General features: G+C 38.0%; 1 protein-coding gene across 1 annotated transcript in view; it reads right to left on the bottom strand.

The window, feature by feature from the left end:
• The window catches only part of npr2 (natriuretic peptide receptor 2), a gene marked incomplete at its 3' end in the record, with an annotated part of 101,577 nt that overhangs the window by 42,060 nt on the left and 33,651 nt on the right, over positions 1-25,866 (bottom strand). Inside the window, exons 3-7 of the mRNA XM_079257200.1 lie at positions 21,223-21,336; positions 19,753-19,888; positions 17,151-17,245; positions 9,321-9,456; positions 3,538-3,622 (exon numbers count right to left, since the gene is read on the bottom strand). Coding sequence (XP_079113326.1) covers positions 3,538-3,622; positions 9,321-9,456; positions 17,151-17,245; positions 19,753-19,888; positions 21,223-21,336 — 566 coding nt within the window. The remainder of the gene's footprint in view (positions 1-3,537; positions 3,623-9,320; positions 9,457-17,150; positions 17,246-19,752; positions 19,889-21,222; positions 21,337-25,866) is intronic.

Here is a 25,866-nt window from a genome sequence, read left to right as displayed (position 1 = left end):
ACAAGTCCATGTTTATTTACCCTTTATGTTCAGTGACATTTTGTTTACATTTCCAGTTCCATTATCAAAAATACCATTTGCTCATATAAAACCCAGCTATAAAACTCCTAAAATGACATAAATTACATTTCCCAACACATAACTGATCTGGTTAATTATTTAAAAATAAACTAGCATGAAAACAGCAGAAAGTAATAATTATTCAGAAAAAATATATATTTTTTATATTAAAAATATAAAGTAAACATGAATGTTTCAGGTAAATCTGCACCTTGAGCTTGAGAAACTGATCCGAGCAACTACTGATGGTGACAAAATATTCCAGACATTTAGTGGTGTTTTTGTAGGTCAAGTTCTGAAAATAAAGGCCCCTCAGCAGCTGGCAGGTCTTTAAGGCGGCTGTTAAAAGCTTTGCTGTCCAACGCTCTGTCCGTCAGCAAAGCCCCTCTGGCGTCTGCAACAACAGGAAGCGATTTGTTAGCCTACCATGTGAAAAAAATCATTAAAAAAAAAAAAAAAAAGCTCAAATTCATTTTAAAAGCTTTACGTTTAGCTTGAAGCTGAATCGAATTAACCAATGGAAAGCATGTTCGGATCTGTTTTGGATAATACTTTTAGTAAAAGGGTCTAAATATAGCTGCACTACAGCAAAAAAGTTCCAAACTGGGGGTCAAGGGAAGCTGCAAATGCATCAGTGTTTCCCAGTGAAATTCCCAGAACAGAAATAGATCAAATGTAATATTTGGATCCTACTTTTTATTTATTGACTTTTTATTTCAATGAACTCCAAGAACAGAAACTTACCAGCCAAGACTGCAGAAAACTAGCTACCTAGTTTGGAAACCGTGTAGCGCTTGCTGAACTGGGAGCTGGAAAAAACAAAACAAAAACAAACAAAACAAAAAAAACAAAACAAAGAAGAATCTTCATTATTGAGGAATAAATGCACCGTCTGCATCTGATTATCTGCTGATTATTTAAATTTTAGCATGATCAACTCAGATTCAGGTTTAGTGGAATTACCTCAGGTGGATAGCTGCTCCTCCATCTTTCTGCAATCACTCCTCTGATCAAAATCCACTCTGATTGGCTGGTGATTAACACTCGTTTGTGTTAATGGTCAGTATTACAAAAGTAAATCAGATTACCGTTGTGATTCGTTTGCTGTGCAGTAATTATAAGTCACCTCACAGATCAATGCATTTGTAAGTGGACAGTAGAGTTAGCTGCTTATGTAACGACGCCTCTGGAGAAACGGTGAAAGAGAGAGAGAAACGTTAACATCCCTTCATTGCTCGCAGACATCACCGGCGATGTTTACCACGGTTTAAAAAAATCCTTCCAGGAGCTTAATTACTTGGAGCATGCATGATTTACTTCTCGCGTAATTAAACAAGGCTTAATAGTAAAACATAAACATGTAGACTTTGCCGCTTGGGAGTCTGCAACAATTTCATTTTGGTTTGTTTTTACAGCTGAATGCTGAGCACAAAGTTAAAGCCATTAGAAAAGCAGCAGGCCTTATTCGATGTCAAACATGCATCTTGAATCAGCTTGAAGGAAGCAGTGGCACAAGGTCTAATCCCACTGCATTCTGTGCAGAAAATAGTTCCACTTTTCATGTTTCAACCCAACGATGAGCTCTAATAAGTGTCAAGATTTTTAGGATTTCAATATTAGCCTCTAATGGAATGTAATCTGATTTATTAGGATGTAGGATCGAGGAAACTAAGCCGTGAACTGTCTGTTGTCCCGTTTTTCAAACATCTCAATATCTGTAAGAGAACAGAGATACCTCAGATGAGACTAAAAGCCTCTGGAACGCGTCTTTCTCTAAAAGGATATTTCTGCCGGAGTGTAAAAGCACCACTTACAACCCCCACAGCCCCACTTGAAGACTGCTATTGCTGATAATAGCATGAATGGTTCTTTTTGTCTTTTAAACAGGGCACATGGCATCTTTTTCCCACATCTCTCTAAAAAAGATCTGGAATACTGATCGGTCTGACCACAATAAACCTGGCGATAAACATCCCCGATGCCTCCAAGCACAGAGAAGTCAACGTCTTTTCTGGACAAAGTTAACATAACGCTTAATTTTTTTGTGCTATTAGAGAATGAAACTATAATTTCATGCTTGATGAAATATTCCCAGGAGACGGATACTCGGACAAATGGGGGGTTTTGTACATCTTCTGCGTCAGCAATCGAAATGTAAATTGTTTAGTTCTTAGGGTCCTTGCGGATCCGTTATTCAACACAGACGATGGTGCAATACCACCGGAAATCGTGGGGGTAGTATTGAGCTGTGGAGCCCACATGCAACCAGCTAAAAGAACAAACCAGAGAAGAAGAAGAGAAACAGGAGGATGATGACACAAAAATCTCCAAATGAAAAGCACCAGAAAAGGACACAGAAGGAGCAGAGAATGAAATAAATAATATCGTTCCACCTCTTCCTGTGATTATGGATGGTTGTAAACAACTTTACTACAAATTACTGCTACCAACCGTGTCAAAATGACAGCGTGAACACTCAGTACTGCCCTCTGGTGGATGAACCCTATAGCAACGTAAAAGACACGAGGGGTGCAACGTATGAAAATGTCCCCGTTTATGTACGTAAGGGAGCCTAAATGGGCCTTTATTCGTTAAAATGAGTCTTTGAAGGTTCCTGATCCAGTTTTCCCCGACTGATCGAAAAGCTTACATATTGAAATATCTCTGAATCCCAAAAGTCATTCGATGATATTATATATTGCAGAGGAAAAAAAGCAGATAAAAAACATTTCTGAAGGGAACCTTGTTTTCTTAACCTTTCAATAACTTTCCACACATTTATCAACAAACTGTAGATCTTTTGCACATTTGCTCTTCAAATACTCTGCTTTTATCCCTCGTTTCAAGCCCATGTTGCAAGCATAAAACACAGAGACGGATGTATAACAATGGACTAAGTTGATGAGAAAAAGATTAATCAATTTGTTTTGTTTTTTTTTAATAGTAATATTCTTATGTTCCTGTTATGTACCTTTATAATATTTATTTAAAAATGGCGGGATTGTATATAAGTAATTAAAACATAATATTAGTTTTGAAATGTAATAATCAGCTTTTCTAATAAGATTTTTAAAGTTTTAATTCTCTAAAACAAATGTGAAATCCTTTAAAAGGTGCAAACAAACATCAACTAGGACCACGTTTACCTGACAGGACCAGCGTGTGAACTTAGCTAAAGCACATAAACTTATTGAACCTACTAATGATCAGCCGATAAAGGTGGGAGATGGTGCCGTGCACGACCAGTACATGAGCTCAGTTTCAACAGACTTCACCACTGCTTTAATGTTGTCACCTGCTGAGCTGTTGCTATAGCAACCGCATTCATAAACAGCACACCAGCATCCAGCAGCACAATCCATAAATCCTGTCTCAAACACACGCTCCTTTAGTTTCTCCTCTATAGGCACGTTTCAAAAAGGAAACCTCAGCATTTCTCTTGTTTGAGCTAAAAGAAGCAGACGGGGATCAACTCACCTGTAAATGAGGAAACTGGAAATTCCAAAAATGATGAGCGCTAAGCCAGAACCCACAGCTACAATACCCAGAACTGGCAGATGACCTGGAAACAGGAGGAGGAAGAAGAAGAAAAAAAAAAAAAAGGATTACACTCTCATGTGCTCAACAGATGTCCACATTCATATCTTTGGAAAAAAAAAAAGGCTCTTTGAAAATCACAGCTGTGACTTCCTGGTGTGCAGCTGCACTGCTGAAGCTATCTGTCAAACCACCAAACACGAGCAACAATTTCACACAGCTACACAGCTCTGGCATCCCTGATGTACATTTAAAGCCCAAATGGACTCCAATCACACCACCTGCTGCAAATCATGGCTCAGCTGATGGTTGTAATTAAAGAAATATCATTTGAACGGTAACCAACACCAGAAAGTGTTCCCACTTGAGGGCAATCCTAAAAACCTGTGGATTTATTATCATTATTATAATATATATATTATTATATATATTATAACAATACTCAGTACTGAGTTTTAAAAGAAAAAAGTTGAAGCTCAACTTTCTTGTTACCCAAAATTATTCAAACAGGAGTTAAGCCCCTTTAATTGTGGACAAAAACACCCACTAACATATGGGTTTTGTTCTCCAAAAAAGAACAATCTGCATTTGTTTCTTGGACAAATGACTGTGGTAGTAATGTCTGTTTCATGGTTCCAGCTTTGGCAATGATGGAAAGATTGTGTCCAGATGGAAATATGGTTTAACCTCTAGAAAAACCTACACTTAGTACTATTACATGCACACTTTGAGTCGCGCCATGGGGAAAGTTTCATCTGATTATACTTACATGCGTTACATGGGGGAGGAATAAAGTGTGAGAAAAAATTAAAGGTTTACTGCTGCATAACTTTATCTGTAGGGGACCATCTTACTTGTAAGTAGTGTACAGTGGAATTTATTACACATGCTTTGAATTTAAATTACTTTAAAGCAGATTTTGTCAAATGGCACCATGATGATGGTTATAGCTTGTGTGGATCATCTTGGTCCACGAGAATCTGATAGAAAGGAGTAAATCCATCTCCAAGCACATTCTCTGGGTCAGGGGTGACCACCTCTGGACCTCATAAGCCATAGTGCTGCAAGAGTTAGGAGTTTTCCTGCTGAAATACGCCTAACATATCTGAATTAATGAGCAGACATGTGCACAGTTGGATGTCAAGTTCTTCACTAGTCTGCTAATTACCCACTGATCTGAGTCAGCTGTGTTGCAGCAGGGAAACTCCCAGCACTTGCAGAAGTGCTGCTCTCAAGGACCGGTGTTGCCTACCCTTTCCCCTGTTCCAGGTGTATTAGCCCAGTATTGACAATTTTGATTTAATAGGATTTTAGTGGGACTAACATGTTAAGATGAAGATTTGTAGTCCAGTATTAGTTTATTATTAGACTAAAACAATAATTAATGTGAATGCCCATGGGGGCATTATTGAGATCCTGTTCGGCCATTTTTATTATTCCACCAAACTTTGCCGTGCTACTCCTTGTTCAAGTCACTTCAGCCATTCGCATCTTAAACCCTGCAGCTCCTTCAGGAGAAGTGTGCTATGACTTTTGTCATTTCAAATCTTTGTAGTTTTTGAGATATTTAACATTTTGCAATAATTAATTCAGCCTTGTGATTGGATGAAAGTCTTTCAACCCCACTGTGCATTGGACGTTGCAAAAATTCAGCTCTGCGATTGGTCAGTTTTTGCATAATGAGCTGAAGACTGGTTCAACAGGGTTTCGGAGCACCAGTTTGCAGTTTCCGGTTCATCAAGTTCCCGTCCCCATTGTCTTTCCTGCAAAATGTTTGGCACGCTACTCCTCCTACACCTTTTGCCTCACTTCAACCATTCAAATGTCAAACTGATATGTGCTATGACTTTTGGTCTTTCTAACATGTAAACTTTTCAAGTTATTCCCATTTTTGCCAAATGTTAAAATCCTCTCCAGTGATTGGACAAAACGGAAGTCAGCGATTGGTCCATTTTGTGCACTGGTACACAGGTACGCACACAAGGCACAGGTTCAAATGCAGCATTTAACATATAGCTCCATTGTCATTTGCTGGCTGTTGTTTGTGTGATGGAATGCAGTTCTGCAGGCTGCTCAATGTTAACTATTGGTCTCAGCTAGGGCAGGGCGATATGACCTTTTAGTAATATCCCAATATTTTTATGGCATGTCACGATATACGATATATATCTCTATATTTACCTTAGCCTTGAATTAATGCTTTGGTGCATATAATCACATCAGTAATATGATTTTGTGTCTCCATTAAAACATAATTGTTCATACTGCATTAAGATATGCTGATTTTAAACATTCATGCCAAAAGGATGAAATTGTAACGAAGCAAATTGATCAAAACTGTATTTATTGAACAGTTAAAGCAGTGGCAGAAACATGTCATTTTAAAACAAAATAAAGTGCCTTTGCATGATGTAATAAATGCAACGTATGAAAATAGGTGCTCTAGGGGGTGACTTTTCAAATGATGAAATAAATTTATGGTACTACTACCTTGTGTGGCGACACTTTTGTGACATACTTTGCATACGACAGTTGTTTGGTCAACCTCTTCTGTCCAGTATCCAAACCACCGCCAGATGATGGATCCTGTACTATTTTTCTTCTATTCTTTTCTTTTTTTGCCACTGAAACAGTCTATCCCTTTAAAAAATTATTTTGAATACCATTAAAACCACATTGTATAAATCCGCTTTGTCCTGCTTTATTAAATGTTAGATTATCAAATATCAAATTTAACCAAAGGATTGTTTTGTTTTGTGGAATAGCTAGCTGCATGTCCAACCCACCTCCTTTATCTGAGCTTGGGACTGCACAGTGACCCAAAAGAGACACTTTGACAGAGATACGTTTATGTTTTTTTATTTGTGTAGTTTCCTTACTTTTAGTCTTTTTTTTTTTTTTCTTTTTTTTTTTGTTTAGTTATAGCTTGCTTTGGGTTGAACTATTATAAGGCTTTGCTTTATGGATACGTTTTTGAGTTGTCATGTTTTGGGTTTTTTTCATCGCAGAGTTTAGCGTGGAAATCAGTCTCATAATACAGGCAGAATGTCCTCGTATCATCTCCAATAAACGGCTTCAGCCAGTTTTTAATTTAGGGTTTGATTCCCACTGCTTTCTGTACTTTCTAGAGACATGACGAGCTAGATAAATATGCTTGTGTCACACACAGTGGATGAGGTGAGTAAGTGACAGAGGCTGTGAATGTAATCAAATAGAATTAATTATTTTTGCGTGACGTGAAAAACTTTGTAATTTACGTCCCACTCTGTAATCCAGAGTGGGATCAGTGACGGATTTGGCTGTTCATTGTGACTGTAGGTGGAGTCGTGCAGGTGTCCTCTCTGATCCTCTGATTGGCTGCAGCTGCAGCCGGAGCGACTGAGTGCTTTAGGACGGGGAGAGACTCTCGTTCTGACAATAACTTTACAATATGTGCTTTAAAGTCAGTCGCCAAAACACCAGGAAAGTTTCTAACAACTCCAGTAAAAGTCGCCAGATTTGTCGCTTTTCACAAAAAAAGTCGCCAGATTTAGCGAGAAAGTCGCCAAGATGGCAACAGTGGCTACACGCTGCCTCTCATGACGTAGCACGTAGCTCACGTTATGTACGTAACTAGGTGCGCTTGCTTTAACTCTCTGTGCAAAGCGGTGCAGAGTCGAGGAGGACAGAGGAAACCCCGCCCACAGCTAAAAACAACTGCGTGACAACAGGATACTCGGATATGATGAATATAGGCATTTTCTATATCGCACAGAGGACTAGCCACGATATCTTGAGTATATTCGATATATCGCCCAGCCCTAGTCTCAGCTGCGCACTTCAAGGAGCAAAGGAATTTATTTGCAAATGTTTCAGTTAAATATGAAGGATTTGTTCCAACAATGCTCCCTGAAAAATTTCAACACTTTGATAAATCTCAAACACATTTAAAAAAGTTCTTTCACATTGAACAATAAAGTCCGTCACATTTTTACTGGGGTTTAGTTCAACCTCACACATGTTTTTGCAATCCTGCTAATTACACCCCGCTGGAAGTGAAAAAAAGGCATTCCCATCCCAAATGGAAAAAATTTCAAAGCTTTTTCCAAGGTGGTGGTACACTACTAGTGGTGTAGTGAGTAAGTCAGTGTGCTTCAATTCAGAAGTTCATAGGTTCAAACCTGATGTGGCGCAATTTAAAAAAATGTCAGTTTTCTTTCAATTTCTTACTTAGGCAATTTCATTTCAATCATTCAGCACAGTTCAATAAATGGGCATTTACAGTTGCTATTATTTCAATAATAGCTGTTTCTAGTTGTTATTGTTATGTGTAATGTAAGTGTATTCATTGCTCTTTGCTGCTGCAATTTTACCCAAACAGCATTAATAATGTGCATTAAAAATGTGTATACAAGCTAACTTTGGCTGAAAATATGGCTTCACTCTATAGTTTGGGCTTTCCTACTATTATAAAAGAAGATAGAAATAATTTTGCAAAGTGGGAAATGATAAAAACACATGATTTTCATCACTGACATGCTTCTGTTGGAGACTAGCGGCTGGTTTCTTAGCTTCTGGGGTTCTTTTGCCCAAACTCTGTTGAGTTTCTCCAGGCTATCTGCTGCTCTTTTAGCAGCGGGAGAATTAAGGAGAGTGATGGCAGCTAACATTAGGCTGATAGTGTAAAGTCTAAAATATTTAACTGGCTTATGCTAGCTCTAAATTATTCCAGCTACAAGGCAGTTTTGTGATCATTTCACAAAATTGCACCAAAATTTTGTTCATGTAGCAAGTTATTTAAATAAATAACTAACGTTTACTGTATTTTATGCTAAAGGACTCCTTTGCATTCAACACTGTGATATTGGTTCTGCCTCGAAACTTAGCTCTCTTTTGGGTATCAGCTAAAGCTAGATCCACAGAAATAGCCCAGTTGGAATAGTGTTGAAACCTAAGCTGTATGCCAAAGAGAAGTTAATGAACCCTAAAATTGTTATGTTAAAGGTAGAGAGGCACGTTCTAGCAGTAATTGAGGTTTTATTTGTTTTTTAAAGTTCTGTTCGCTTCAGTAGTTTTTACATTATCTTGAAGAATGTTTAACTAGCGCTAGCACCTTTTCTAAAACGCAGTTCAACAGGTTTCTCTGCAGGTTAACTGTAGGGTGAGCCTACTTTGTTTCTTTTAATTAAAAAAACTTTAGTTTGAATTTATGAAACTGTTAAATGTTAGTTTTATGAAAATTCATTGTCCTTTTCCCTGAAGTTCACACTGGAGAAAGGCAACATAAAGTTTCTCTCAACTCTGCATATAATTAAATCCTGACCACATGTTTGAGGATGAAATCAGATTTATTGCTCTTCCATTCATTACCCTGCATCCATTCTATAATATATTTATAATTGCGGTGGTTTTCCGACGTTATATCATCTGTTACTGTAAAACTGTCGCTCAGAGCTTTCAACACCACCACACCCAGCACTTCCATTCTACTTTGACGGCTGCATCTCACTCTCTCACTTCTTATGATGAAAACAAGGAAAGTCTAAGCATTAATTATTGCAGCATGATAAAAGCACATATGACAAGAAATATGTAATTAAGTCTAATAAATCTTCCCTGGATGTCAGCTCTGGGTATGAGCTTGCTTATATTCATTCTTTTCCTGCATTCAGTGGCCCCATGAATTAACCCCTTCTACCCTGCTGTTCTATTATATGTTGGATCAGGAGTTCTTTGTTACATACCGTCGTTGCAGGATGGGTCATCTGTGGAAAAGACACAAGGTGGGTTGTCCAGTGGCGGGCCACCACCTGGCCAGTTGATCTTCTCTGTCTGGGACCAAATTATGTCTTTAGTGGTTCCGTTGTAATAGGCAACAACCTGAAGAAATAGACAAATATATATTTATAAATATATTATAATGAAACTGCACTCAACTTTGCTTAACAACAGAACATACAAATAATATTTAATGTGATTTATTGTTCAGTAAAAGAGAGAAGTCCTGATGAAGACACACTACTGAAGCCTGAAACCTTTCGTTTGACATCATGGCCTTTCTTGTTGGACTTGCTGTCTTAAGCATGAAACACGATTGCATACTACGAGCCACGTGGTGAGCTTGGCACACCATCTGACAAAGAATGAACAAACACCTCAAGCACTGCTATTTTTGACAAATCCAAGCAGATTTAAAGACACAGCAGCTAAAACAAAACGTTTCACATAAAACGTAAATAAAAGCTATAGCTATAAGTCCTAACTGAGATGCTCCACACTGGGGGCTGTTCTTGTTTGGTCTGCAGAGTCACTGCTGTGCTGATCACATGTTGTGGGTGGTTGGAGGGTCCTGCATTGCATCCTAATGATTACGGTGTAGGATGGGTGTAGTAACAGCTTCAGGTCCACTGGTGGGGTGTGGATAGATATTGCTTCCTCACAGCAGCATCAAGTCTGGCATTGTTGGCTGACGTTTATGTAAAATGGGATCAGTGGGTTATTTTTTATTTCTAATTTGAAGTTGAAATTATTTTAACATGATATTTAATCATTGCTGTTATTATGTAAAGCACTTTGTGTTGCTTTATGGGATGAAATGTACAACATAAATAAAATTTGATTTGAAATAATATTAGAACATGTTGATTTGGAAATATTACAGTATGTAAACAAACATTTTCAGGCTAACATAAGAAAATGAGAGATAGAAGCAACGAAATATTGCATGCAACACTGAACAATGTTGATGTGGTTATGTTAGCATGTTAGCTAGCTAAAATTAGCATTTAGCTCAAAGTACCTCATTCTCCAGGCATTAAATATTGCTGCTTTGACTAAATCTGGCAACTCTGAGACAAGTGGTCTCATTTACGGTTGTTTCTTCCGGCATAGTTTATAGCAGTTATGGATGAGTTAGATGACAATAACAAGAAGATTAACTCTGGATTATATTTCCCAAACAGGGAAGACACAGGAAATACCAGCAAAAGATTTGGGATTGAACCACTATGTAACAGTTGGCTTGTATTTCCACATTTGGATTAATTTGTTGTTTATTGGAGATTTCCTACATAGTTTGGTTGATTTAAGCAACACAGTTTTGAGGTTTGGTTTAGGAACTCAAACTACCTGGTCTGCATCAGATATAGATAATGGCTCAGATTAAAATGAGAATATTTGCAAAGTTAATTTACATACCTATTACAATTTTTTTTTTCTTTTTAACAAATGAACGCAAACTTTGTATCAGTCATAAAAGTTTGTTCAGCAATTTTGCAAACTTTTCCAACTAAGGTTGATTGTTCTTAATATTTGCATCTGACAGATGCAAAAGACCAATAAGAGTGTTGACGGTGTCAGCAGGGCCAGTTGAGATCATAGACCGTATGAAAATGGACGGAGCCTCCGGCGGTTAAAAGTGAAGCCTATGTGGAAGTGCATAAAACTGCAGTTCCACCTTCATCCACTAGGGGCTGCAACACAGAGACTCCCATGTTAAAAAGGCCAACTTCACAGCAGAAATAAACATGTTTACAGCCTGGTACAAAAATCAATGTTAGGTTTAATAGGTCAGGTTTACCTTCATGACAACTGGTGAGGGGAGTGATTTTTTATCTAACTCGCCAGTTTAAAACTAATTTTATCTCAAAATTAAGCATATTTAGGGGTGTGTCCTTTTGATTGACAGGTACCCAATCTCCTGCTTCAAGTCAGAAGAACAGAGAACAGCTGCAGTTTTTAGCCGGTTAACAGCGTGACTTAGCTTTAGCCCGGTTACCTCAGTTAGCTGGTTAGCTCCTGTTAGCTCCGGGTTAGCTCGGTTAGCTCTTAGCTACAGAAAGCTCGGAGTTTATGTGATGTCAATCATCGACCATGACGCTCACAGCCCCCCTCTCAGCTCCACCTCTTTGCCCATATTTGTATTTTCTAGGCGAGACAGCACACATGCCCCTGCCAAGATGGCGATAGTAGGAGCCGCACACCGAGCTTAAATTTAGCTCTTCAGAAACCTATGGGTGACATCATGGAGGCTCCGTCCATCTTTTTATATACAGTCTATGGTTGAGATCTATGTAAGTGTCACTTTGTCGCTGCAACTTCATTCCAACTTTGTATCACCATGGCTGAGTGTCTTTGTTATTTTTCTCTGCTTCTTCAAGCTAGCAGCTAACTGCTGAGGCAGATTCTCACATTTGCCCATGGAAATTCTAAAGTCCAGCTCCACCAAGGACTAAACAAATCCCCACGTTATCTGCTCTTTTCTAGAGTAGGATGAACTTAGTGCCTCTCTTTTACTTTGCTTTTGCAGCATCAGTACAATATTTTCGTCACTAGATATGAAATCCAAGTTTTGTTTTGTCACATTGCAAATTTGTTTTAAAATCTTTGTGATTTATTTTCAGTTTAACATCATGGTGTGCACGGACAAAAACGTTTGTATTTCACCTCTGAAATATTTGTAATTTTGTGTTGTTTATTTCCATTTTATTTAAAAATGGAAAATGGTTTATTTGAATTGGTTCCGGTGTGTAAAGGCCTTTTATTCTAGAAAAATAAAGCATAATGAGGAATAACTATTTCCATGTACTAAAATCTTAAGCTGCTGATGAAACACCACAATGTTGGAAAGACAATGGCTTATTTCATCGTAACATATGTCTATGTAGGAAACAAATGAGAGCTATTTGTGTATGTTATTACTGAAAAATTATCTGTTTGACTGTTGAAGCATTCAAGCTTCGTATTTCTGTGATAGCTTTAAATACTATAAGATGAAGCATTCAGGTACCCAGACTCCATGCAGTAAAGCCACAGCTGAGATTTAAACTAGGAATCAAAACCTACTGAGAGACAGCTGATTGTCCAAAAATCTTCTTCTATAATTCAAACTGCATTAAATCAAGTGGGAAACAAAAGTTAAGTTAAATTATAACTTCCTGCCAGATGTCAGTGCATTTAGTCATTATAGACTAAACAGAGACTCCAGAAAAAACAAGAGTCTGACCCGGTACTAATAAAGTCCCAGTTAATCGCAATTAAATGTCACCATCTGTAAAACTGAATTTTTGGTTTTTTTTAAATAAACACACATTTAAATTTAAGTCTTCAAACAATTAAATAATCACATCTTTTATAAGCGTCTTGTTTCTTTCTGTGGTTCATAATGAAAACATTAAAGCTAAACGACAAGAAAATAGACTTTTCTCTCAACAGTGCAGCTGCATGAGCAGCATCTGTTGTTCTGCTGGGAAATATGACTCCAGTGCTTCTAACTAGCCGCAGAAGTTTGTGTTTTCACCTCTGCTCCCAACATGTTGTGCCCTTCTGCTACAGAGGCCGTCACCCGTACAAGAGTCATCAAAACAAAGCGGGATGTGACGGGTGAGGGGGCAAAGGCTGCAAAGCCTCAGCAGCTCCGATAGTTTACGTCCTCTTCTTTGATGTTTTCAACCAAGCTGCTGGCTACTCAGGTCAATCAGCTGTATGAATGAACCAATTATAGACCAAGGATAAATGAGACCAGGAAGTCCTGGTGACAGCCCCTGAGGACCACTATGAAATTCTAACTGAAGTCAAATGTAGCTAACCCACTTCTTCCACCCTCAGAGAAACAAGAAACACACACTGGAACAGTTCACGGCAGTGTTTGCAGAGCACAACATTCATAAATATTTTCATCGCAGAGTGAGGGGGAAATCTGAGGTTTTACACATCTTATCATAAAGGAAGTCAAGACCTCAGGACCACAGATAGCAGCGTCCACTTTGCATGCATGATGTTCAACATTTCATTTCATTGGATCCAATGCAGAAGTGAAGGCTTTGGTTTTAACCACACATGAATAATGGTGCAAAAAAAGAATTTTTGATGATTTTCATTGCTGCAATTAAATGCACATAAAATAAATTAGTCTTTTATTGTTTGCAATTATCTTGGAGGAGCAGCTTGACACCAACAGTAACTGGTAAAATATATATCTGGGGTTACGAGAAAGAAAGCCTTGAAGAGAGTCACTGAAATACAAAATGCAAAACTACTGTATTTTATATCATAAAAACTAAGCTAAATGAGCGAGCTTCCGGTCCACCTGTTCAATCGCTTGTTAACACATATATCTAATCATCTAATCACAATCTGTCACGTAGACATTACTTGAAGTGTAAACTGAGCATGAAACTAACATAGAAAAGGGATTTAAATGACTTTGAACATGGTATGGTTTTTGGTCTTTTTCAGAAACTGCTAATCTACTGGGATTTTCACAGACAAATTTCTAAGGTTTACAGAGAAGGTCTGAAAAAGTGAAAATATCCAATGAGCATCAGTTATCTGGTCCAAAGTATCTTGTTGATGTCAGAGGAGAATGGACAGACTGGTTGGAGATGATAGAAAGACAACAGGAACTCAGATAACAATTTATTCATTCATTTTCCAAACTGCTTTGTCTGATTAAGGGTCCCAGGGAAGCTGGAGCTGATCCCAGCAATCATTGTACATGAGGCAGGTCACAACCTGCACAGGTCGCCAGTCCATCACAGGGCCAACATAGAGACAAACAACCATTCATGCTCACCATCACTTCTAGGGACAATTTAGAGGAACCAATAAACCTAACATGCATGTCTTGCGACGTCTCACATAACGAATGGTTCCAAATACCATCTCTGAACACACACGTCCAACCTTGAACCAGATGGTCTCCAGCAGCAGAAGACCACACCGGGTGCCACTCCTGTCAGCTAAGAACTGGAAACTGTGGCTACAATTCACACAGACTCCCCAGAACTGGACAATAGAAGATGGAAAACATGGTTCAGCTTGATGAGCCAGGTTCATATGCAGTTGCTAGGGTTATGATTAAATGTAAACATCATGTAAACATGTATCCATCCTGCTTTGCATCAAATATTCAGTCTGCTGCTGGTGGTGTAATGATGGGGGAATATGTTCTTGGACCACTTTAGTTGGACATTATATGTGAATGTAGCAGCAGAAAGAGGAAAGTTGATGGGAAATAATCTGTATCTCACCTTTGCTCATCATTTCCAACAACAATGCCAGTAACATGCTGGACTTGAACCAGTGCCTTAGGGGTACAATTGGTACAATTGTACCAAAGAGCACCCTGACTCAGGGGTGGCCATAAACGCTCACAATGCCAGCTCAACTGCTACATTATCTTTAACTAATGAAATGATCTACAGTCATTTTTTACTTAACCAAAATAAAAAGATGTAATTTACTCAATTATAAGAGATGAATATAAATTAGGTATGTTAATCAAGAAAAGATGCAGCAAATTAAAAACACACCAGACAGGGTAGTCAGTGGTTATCGTCTTAACACTTTGTCAATTAGAGTGCTCCAAAAATATTTCGTAACATAAAACTTTATATTTCTGACAAGGTTTTGGGAGAAGAGTTTGCATGTATTTAAACCTTTTATCAGCACACATATGCATAGAAAATCCCTGCTGAACCCCTCCTCGTTTCCTTATCAGCCGCTCCAGGACAAATCTGTTTATTACGCTTGCAGCTTGTTGTGCCAGTCTGAGTATGGTGGGTACTATCTGTTATTATACTACAAACAGAAGTGTGTTAGTGAGTCAAATTCATGTAAATCTCTGCTACTTTTCTTTTTAAAAGGGATACGTGTTGACAGAAATATTCATATTTGCACTTGAGAGCATCTATAGACATCTGAAGCTACAGTGGAGGAAATAAGTATTTGATCCCCTGCTGAATGTGTAAGTTTGCTCACTTCCATAGAAATGAACAGACTCACATTTTTATGATTGTTTACTGATTATGGGTATAGACAGATAATCAACCAAAAAAGCACAAACAACACACAATATCAAAGTTATAAATTGTTTTACATTTTATGAAGTGAAATACGTATTTGATCCCCAATAATTCACTTAGAATTCTGGCTCCCACAGATTGGCTGGTGCCCACGTGGCCCACAGCTCTGCTCACACAACCATTTACCGATACTCCTGCTCTTAACTTGTCATATGTATGAAGCACCTGCTCCAAAAATCAGCTTCCTACAGTCCAACTTCTATAGCACCATGGGCCAGACCACAGAGCTGTCAAAAGATGTCAGGGACAAGATCATAGACCTGCACAGGGTTGGAATGAGTATCAAAACCATCAGCAAAAGGCTAAGAGAGAAGGAGACAACTACTGGTACCAGTATTTGCAAGTGGAAGACACACAAAATTACCTCCAACTTCAGGTTGGAGTTCCCTGCAAGATCTCCCCTCTTGGAGCGAGGATGATGGCGAGAAAAGTGAGGGAGCAGCCTAAAACAACACAGCAGGAACTTGTTCATGATCTAAAGCCAACTGGGATCTCTGTCACCAAGAAAACAGTTGGTAACTCATTCTAAACTCGTAATGGACTGAAACCTTGCAGGCACTGTAAGATCCCCTGCTCATGAAGGCCCATGTACAGATCCATCTTAACTTTTCCAGTGAACTTCTAAATGATTGAAAGAAGGCTTGGGAGAAAGTGCTGTACACTGACAAAACAAAAGTTGAGCTTTTTGGCATTAACTCAGCCCACCGTGTTTGGAGGATGAAAAAACTGAATATGACCCAAAGAACACCACACCCTTGGTTAAGCATGGAGGTTGAAACACTGTTTTGGGGCTGTTTTTCAGCAAAGGGTACAGGGCAACTGCAGCACATTAGGGGGCAATAATTGCAGCCATGTACTGTAAAATCTTGGATGAAAACGTTTTTCCTCAGCAAGAACACTGCAGATGTGTCAAGGATGGCTAAAAACACACCGGAGTGGCCTAGTCAGTCTCCAGACCTTAACCCGATCAAAAACCTGCAGAGGGAGCTGAAGCTTCTAGTTTCCAAGAAGCAGCCAAGAAACTTGAAGGATTTAGAGACTATCTGTAAAGAAGAATGGGCCAGAATCCCTCCTGCGCTGTGTGCAAACCTGGTGACCAACCACGAGCAACGTCTCACCACTGTGCTCGCCAACAAGGGCTTCTCTACCAAGTACTAACTTGTGTTTTACTTGGAGATCACTCACTTCACCTAATAAAATCCACAACAATTTAAAACTGCTTTATTGTGTGTTGTTTATGCATTTTTGACTGATATTCCGTCCATACCCATAATCAGTAAACCAGTAAACACCCATAAAAATTAGAGCCTGTTAATTTCTATGGAAGTGGGCAAACTTACAAATTCAGCACGGGATCATTACCTATTTCCTCCATTGTACATGTGTAACTGACACAGGAGATGGATGAAACTATCTGTGTCATGCATAAATCTGTCTTCCGCCTCAAACAAAAGTCAATAGGGGTCACTCAAATGAGACCTCAGGTGAGTCATGACTCTCAACAATGGCCATGCAGTCTAAAACATCAGTGAATGGAGGCCTCTGCAGGCCCTGAGAGGAGAACATGAGTGAAGCGCTTCTGAACAAAAGTGAAAACATCTTCAAAAATCTAAAACCAATCCAGCTAACTTGACTTAGCTAGCATTATGGAAGGATCAAAGCCTTTCAGATTCATTCTGAGGTTTTATGAGACAGTAAAGCATCGCTTACCCCAAACTCTCCCGTTTGCTGGTTGGTCATTGCCCATAGGTCAATATCTATATTTCTGTCGTTTTTGTCATCTGTAGAAAAAAGTCCCGTCACACCTGAAAACACAAAAAATACATAGATTGAGTGAATGACTATTACTTTTCCTTTGTGATCATTATAAAATAACACATATCAGGTAAAGTAAGTTTGAAAATAAACAGGTTAAACTTTTAATCTATTCGTAAAAGATTTACTCAAAAATAATTTTTGTTTTGTTTGTTTTTCCATTAACGAATAATAACATTTTATATCGTACAATCATTCCATCTTTATCTTTATACAACGCTTCTTTAAACAGAACTCCATTGATGAAAGGGATGAAAGGGACTTTGTAATGGTTTGTAATGAAATGGATGGTTTGAGTCTCTGCACCGTCCATTTATTTCTGATAATGGACACCTCAAAGTGCATTTTCCCACTTGTGCCATGGTCACTTACAAAGAACATATTAAATAAGTTATTAATATGTTAATGTTGGTTTTCACCGTTAAAATTGTAAGGTTTTCACAAGAAATGGCTGAATGGACTATTATCTCTTGTTGTGACATGTTGCCAAGGTAACCAGCTCTGGCCACAGAACCTGCAGCTCTACTGTATTGCTGTTGTGATAAATAACCTGTAAAATAACGTATGTTGATATGAGTCAGTACAATAATTTTGAACAAATCAGGCTATTTGACTTTTTTTCTTTCTATAGGTGTCCTACAGTGCTTTTTAATGGACACTCTGTAGCCAATCAGAATTGAGTATTCACCCAGACCACGGTATAAATTTTGGTTAAATTGATAAATCAGTTCCTGAGTTACCTTCCTTTTTTAAAAAAAAAAAAAAAAAAGTTCTTGTACCTTTTAGCCAGTTAACTTTAAAATGGTCTCAACACCAACAATTATAAAGTGACTCTTTCCATTATTATCATCCATACTGGCCCCACTTTGTTTTGTTTTTCGTGCTTGGTTTTTTTATCCAAATCAACAAAATCCATTTGTTCTGCTTCTCTCACTATGATATAAGCACATATCTGCCAGCAAGCCAGCCAAGGAAATGTGTGAAAACCCATGTCAGTCACCAAATGTGCTATTAACTGGAGTGTTTTGTGAAAAACATTTAACAAGGGTAATTACAGTGTTGAGCGGGGCTAATTTAAATCATCACATTTTGGTTTCAGTGGGGTTTTCCTCTACTGTTCAGACATTGGCTCTATTACAAAACATTTTTCACTGTTATCTGCACTGCTGGGGGAAAAACAGATTGTATTTAATTAATAACATGTTTTCAACTGGAATGAGGTCATAGACCTCCATCTTCATAAATGTCTGGACTCTGAATATAACTAAATAAAATACATAATATATCTCATTGTTTTTATCAGTCACCTACTACAGAACTGAAAAATACAATTTACAAAAATGTGAGAGTAGTTTCATACAAAATTATCTACAGTTACAGAAAAATTGGGAACTTTGCATTATATAAATGATAACAGAATGCAATGATTTGCAAATCTCATGAACCATATTTTATTCCCAGTAGAACATAGACAAGATACATTGAGCCATGTTGGGACATATTACCATTTCATGGAAAATCTCATGTTGAATGGCAGCAACACAGCTCAAATAAAGTTGGAACACAGGTAACAAAATGCTGGAAAAATTACTGACACAAATTAAAAACCACTGAAGGAGCATTTGACAACTAATTACGTTATCTGGTCAGTAATAAGGCTGGATGTAAAAGAACCATTTCAGAGTGAAAGATGGACAGATGTTCCCTAATCTGCGACTAACTTTATCTATAAATTGTAAAACACTGTAAAAATATTCCTCGACATGAAATTGTGGAGGCTTTGAAGATCCCAACGTTTACAGTGTATGACATCAAAAGCATAAAAAAATCAGGAGGAATCTCTGTACACCGGGGACAAGGCCAAAGGCAAAAGTGAATGACCATGATCTTCACAGTGGCCATCGTGTGGCACTGTGTTTAAAAAAAACAAAACAAATGTCAATCATCCACCCTCACGCTCACATCCCCCTTCTAAGCGCCGCCACTTTGCCCATTTTTTGTATTTTTTGGGAGTGATGACACGCGTGACGCTGCCAAGATGGCGATGTTGGGAACCGCCCAATGAGCTTCAATTAATCTCTTCAGGAACCTACGGGTGACGTAACGGAGGCTCCGTCTATCTTTTATATATAGTCTGTTATCTGACCAGAATGGGACATTTCTCTCCTGAAAATCCAGCAGCTGATCTCCTCACTTGTCAGATGTTAACAGATGTTAAATGAAGAGGAGACGCTTCACAAAGCATCCTGAAAATAGTTTTTACAGATGTGTTGCAGTTTTAAAACAAACTAAAATTTTCTATCAAATAAATATCCCAGCATCAACATCTGATGTTTTTTATGTTCTATTGGGAATAAAATGTGGATTTATGAGATTTGCAGATTTGCTTATATGTTACACAGGGTCCCACCTTTACTGGAACTAGCACTGTAGCTTTTACTTGCCCTCGCATGTATGAAGCTATTCACAGTCCTGCACGTAGCTGATATTTGCTCACCCCAGAAACGTCGATTCTGCGTCCTCATTGTGATGTTAATGCCGTCATTCTGTGCTCCGCCCTCTGCCAAAGTCTCATTCAAAGCCATGGCATATAGCACAAAACCATCATAAAAGCAGCCAGCAATGTAGTCTACCTGTAAGAAGAAAAGTAGTTTCAAAAGGCAGCAACAGGAAACGACACAGAGTTTTGATAAAAGGCGATATCTCTTCCCTTAAACTCAACTTTAATTAAATTTCACTTCATCTCTTTTAAGATAAACCCAAACTGCTTTAAACAAACAAAAGAACATCAAGCATAATAGATTAAAATGTTTCTATTATGAACATTTCAGTCGATTTATTTTAATATGCAAGTCCAGAAGGGCAAGAAATTATCAAGCATTTTTCACAAATCCTTTCATTTATTTTGTATTGATTCTCTCAGAAATCTAAAATTTTGAAGTAGAAAAACCTCTCAAAAAACCAATAATTTCCATCGCCATGGAAACCAAACATAGAGCGTGCTGGAAATCTTAAACATACATTAGGATAAAAAAAAAAAAAAAAAAAAAGGCGCCACTGATATGTCTGAGTATTCAACACTGTAACACTGTAGAAAGCTCAGAAAGCTAGAAATAGCATCATAAAGCTGCTTTAACAATGAGGTTTTCTCAAATAGAAACATGGTGGTTTTGTGTCCCACATACAAGTCAGCTGGTTCCATAAAAGAAGAACCTGAAACTAAAGGCTCTGCCTCGCTTCTGGTCCTACAAATCGTACGATTCACAAGGGGGCTGGGAACGAAGACGTCGTCGTGGGTGATTGGGAATAATGAGATTATTGAAATAAGATGGGGCTAAACCATTAAGGGCTTTGCAAGTTGTCAACCTTCTAGCAGGTTTGGACTCAAATTAAGTGATACAACATTTTTTAGACAATTGAACTTTTGTTAAACTCACACATTGAAAACTTGCAACAAATGAAGCCATAGTGTTTTTTTTTGTTTAGTTTTTTTTTTTTTTTTTTTTTTTTTTTTTCTAAGTTACTTTTTCCCCCTCTTCCTCCCTCCCAGAGACATCTCAGCACACTTGCACTATCATCATTATCATCATCCCCCTTCAGTATTTAAGGACCGGTCTCACACGCATTCAAATGTTGAGAGTATTTTTATGAGTGTTTGTTTGTTTTGACATTGAGACATGAAACCTGGGATTGCTGCCTCCTTTGGCCTTTTCCTCCCTTTGGATTCTGCTGAGGACTTTAATAATATGGCTCCTATTGCCTGAGGAATAAATCAGTATTTTGGATCTCAATTCTATCAAAAATGTGCCAATAGTGTTAGAATTAATCGTAAGCATCACTCTTAACATTGGCTGCCAGCTGACAAGTTGATGGTGCAGTGGAGCATTCATATCCGTATGATTTATGTGAATAAAAAGATTCAGGAAGTTGTGAAACTTCCCAGAGTTTACAAGTATTGATTACTTACCAATGACGGTTTCAAACGAACGGCAAAATCCCTCTGAGCTCTGGCATGGAGTTTCCTCTGGAATTCCTTGTATTCTGGGTTATCCGGAGGACGGTATGTAATGACGAAAACAGACTGGAAGAAGCACAAAGAAAAGAAACATGAATAAAAATATAAACAATACATTAAAACACATGATTGAAAAACATCTAAATGTCCTGCATTTTTTTCTTGATGAGTTTTATGTTTTAGTTGCAGTAAAATGATTATAAAGAGACATACTTTTTGTGGTTTTTAATTGTAGTTTTTTTTGTTTTTTTGTTTTTTTTTAACGTATAAGACAGGGGGTCCAAGTCCAGTCCTCAAGAGCTAGCATCCTGCAGGATTCAGTATATCCCTGCTACAACACACCTGATTCAAATGAAAAGGTTCTCCAACAAGTTGTCCATCGTCTTCTGTACCTGCTTGTTAATGAGACATTGATTAGGTTTAGGTGTGTTGCAGCAGGGAAACGCCTAAACCTGCAGGATGGTAGCCCCCAAGGACCAGAGTTGGTGGAGTTGGAGACCCCTTTACTATCCTAGAACATTTACATGCATCCCTTCTCCAACACACCTGAGTCATATAAATAACTCGTTCTCAGGCCTTTGCTGAGCTGGATGACATGAAAGGGGCGATTCAGTCATTGGATGCAGGTGTGTTGGAAAACAGATGCATCTAAAAGTTGCAGGATAATAGTTCTCTAGAACTGGACTTGGGCAGGGTCACCAAGTCCAGTCCTCAACGGCTACCATCCTGCTGGTTTTAGTGTTTCACCATAGCAACACACCTCACCCAATCAATGTCCCCTTAACAGGCAGGAACAGAAGATGACAACAAGTTGTTGAACCTTTTCATTTGAATCAAGAGTGTTGTAGCAGGAAACACTAAAACCCACAGGATGGTAGCACTGGAAGACCGGACTGGATGAGTTTTAGAGCATATGCGTATAGGCTTGTGTCCATACAGCCACTTTCTCTCTCTAGCACTGGGGTCTCAAAAGCTGTCTTCAAGGGCCGCTGTCCTTTAAGTTTTCAACGTATTCCTCCTTCAACACACCACACTCAAATTAGGTGGATCCAGCAGTTCTGCATAATGACGGATTATTTTGAGTCAGGCGTGTTGGAGCAGGGATGTGTGGAAAACCTGCAGGATTGTGGCCCTTGAGGACCAGAGTTGGACACCCCTGATCTACAAACTCTATTCACTTGGGGATAAATAAATAAATAGAATTAGATAAAACATTAATAAGGCATGACAATCGGAAAACAGCATTGTTTGGACACCCAACCAAACAAATTTTTGGGGAGAATTTAGTGGAAGTGAGACCACTGCTTTATAAACCCCACTAAAGCCCCAACACCCAAGACATCAGCAGGCAGTGCCATCTCTCTGCCACCAGGAAATGTACTGGGGTTCAAGGAGGAAACATTCATGACTGGTGATGAACTGCTGATGAACCATGCTTGCTCAATGGGGCATTCTGAGGATTACACTTGCTCAAAGGCACTGGCAAAGGTGCATCCGGCAGCAATTCCCAGCAGGTAGACCACAAACCTGTATTTTCAAAACACTTTTTCTCTATTCTGCATGTTTCAGTCTAATTTATTTTAACATGCAAGTCCAGAAGGGCAAGAAATAATCAAGCATTTTTCACAAACCCCTTCATTCATTTTGTATTGATCCTCTCAGATCAGCCTCTGTCTGAAACAAGCGAAGAGAGAAAGCTCCACCCCATGTCCTGCCTGTGTCTAATTGGTCAACTGCTAGGAGAAGTTATACTGAGTAGTAAAGGTGGGTGTGGCTTTCTTCTAGTGAACGTGCACAACCTAGAGAAGACGACCAATCACTGAGTCCTTCCCCCAGGACGTCACTAAAATTTCAAATTAGAAAAAGCTCTCGAAAACCAATCATTTCCGTCACCATGGAAACCAAACATACAGAGTGCTGGAAAACTCAAACTCAGAAAACTAGACATAGCGTTATAGAGCCCCTTTAACTGTTGTAAAACTGCCCAAATGTTTTTGTAACAAAGTCTCTAAGCTAGATTCAGCTGAAACTTTAGCTTTCACTTTACTCGTAAGTTAAACCGTAAAAAGTCCAATGAGTTTCACTAATATAAAATAGCCCATGTGGCCATGCTGGAAATTATATTTGCTGCTCTTATCTGAAGATCACAACTTAATTATATTGCTATCATGAGATAAATTAGAATTGTGGTCTTGTGATAATGACAGTAAACACTGATGCCTTCAGAGTATTTACATGATCTGTGATAAATGTGAGAAGCTGCTGATTGAAACAGGTAAGAGGGAGACGGTCAAAGTCTCATCTTTATTACAAGAATATTTTGTTTACATTGATAACCTCAGCAAACAAGGCAGCCCATTCATCCTTCTATACTCTTTTTGGAGCTGAAATGAACCAGACACTCATTTTATAGGCCTCCGTGTTGACTCTGTTATCCCTAAAAAACTTGCTTTTGTTTGAAGAGTTGACAATATGTCAATATGGAATTTTTCAATACATGAAAAAAACTTTGTATATTGAATTTCAGAGACAAAGACAAAAATATATTCTTTCCACCAATGTTTTTCTGTTTTAAAGTAGTGTGTTTTCTAAGGCAGGGGTATTCATTTCGGCCCTACGAGGGCATCTTTTCCAGGTATCCTTGCTCCAACATAGCTGACTCAAATTAATGAATCTTCGTGCAGAACCTGATAGGCTTTTAAATCAATTTAATTTGATTGAGGCGTGTTGAAGCAGAAATAGATGGAAAACCCTTGTAGGATCGAAGCAAATAACCCTGTTCTAAGGTGTTAGCTAATGAACTGCGACCATATAAAAATGCATGCTAATAATAGAGGCTAGAGCAGTGGTTTCAGAAGAAAACAGTGTAAGTCTGTATGAATAGATTTATTTGCATTCATTGCTATTGATCTGAAGAACAAACACAGCATTTGATGAAAAAGTACCAAGCAGAAGAGGATAAAAAAGAAGTGAAAGCTGAACAGTGCAAATGTACTTAGTAAGTAAGTACATCAAGTTAGCAAACTTAATACTACTGCAGGGTTTGTTGCAACTCAGGAGAAGTAAGATCATTCACAAATGGAAAATACAGACAATAATTTATCATTACTAGAGCATTTATTCATGGGTTTGAGTCGAACTTGACATATGTCTCTATTTTCAGTTGTCAAGGGAAAAAAAATTAAATAATGGCAAAAAATCTTGACTCCAAATTGCTTCAGCTGTTCAGACACTGAGCAGTTAGCGTTCAGATACTGAGCAGATAACATTGTTGTTTAGGTATGTGAACTGATGATGCACAGACTTGGCAGTTTTTTTTCTTGCAACACATGAAATACTAACTGTTTTCTTTAATGTAACTTATTTTAAAGAGCCAAATATGTTTCTGCTGGTAGCTGGAAAGTGTCATTAGCATATGCTAGCTTATCTTTGCTAACCCTTGCCTATCCTGAAAATATATATTATCCTTACAACAAGACCTTAAATACAGCTTTGTGTTATGTAAAATTCAAACTACATCAAACTAACACTTGATAAACATTTTTGGGATTTATGATGTTGAATGTGAAAATAATTTTTAGAAAAAAGAAAAACATTCTTGCATCGTACCAGACTCATAAGTGTAGAAGATAAAGGAGAACTGTCTTTACAGGTCAAGTTTCTAAACATTTCATTATGGCCAAAACAAATATTGATTTTTCTGCTAATTTAACCCTAAAGAAGCCATTATTGTAAATCAAACAGAACCCTAAGCTATATTTTGTATGGTATTCAGAGTCTGTTCATCAGTTGACTGCACAAAGTTTCATGAATCAATGAATGTCACACCAAAGCAGCAGCTGATGTATGTGCACAGTGAAGTAACTATTACTAGTGTATAATGTCTGCAGGACAAAATTTTCACACATTATTAAGACTAATTATGTGATCTAAATTATGCAAAATGATTCCACAACAAGATGTGAAAAGGTTGACTGCATGTGATGCAGAACATCTACTTCTTTTATGAAGTATTCCTCACAAATTGCTGTAACATCACAAATAGAGACAGGCAGCAGTAATGTTTGGACAGGCTTTTAGAGCAATCAATTTCAGCCAGACGTTTCGGTGCAAATATTTACCTCAGTTGACCTTTGATTCTGTCCACGAACCAGCAGCCTCAAAAACAAGCTTTCCACATTTCTATGAAGTCTTTACCCTTAAACTAGAAAAGCTTCACATTGTTTTTCATGTTACAACAGGGATCAAAACCAAACCACAGACTTCCACAAGGATTTATGACTGTAAAATGAAGCTTATTGCCATAATGAGCCTTGTTATGACTTGCCAATAAATTAACACCTCGCTTGATTGGCATATTTGGAGCTAAAATTTTGTTCTCCAGCCAAAGTTCAGTTCAAGTTCAGAGAAAATGACAGTGATGTAAATATTTCTAATGCTAATGTAATTCCTCCCCAGTTTATGATTTTAAAACAAATTAACATTTTAATTCAATTACATTTTTTATTTCCTTGTAATAAATCCAACACTACAAACATAATTAGTATCATGATTCGAGCAAGGCATAAGGTTTGACAAAGTCTGCATTATCAGGAT

This window comes from Telmatherina bonti (assembly GCF_933228915.1).
Source record: "Telmatherina bonti genome assembly, chromosome: 17".
Lineage (NCBI taxonomy): Eukaryota > Metazoa > Chordata > Actinopteri > Atheriniformes > Telmatherinidae > Telmatherina > Telmatherina bonti.
The sequence above is the reverse complement of the archived record's forward strand: the minus strand, read 5'-3'. Positions and strand labels throughout refer to the sequence as shown.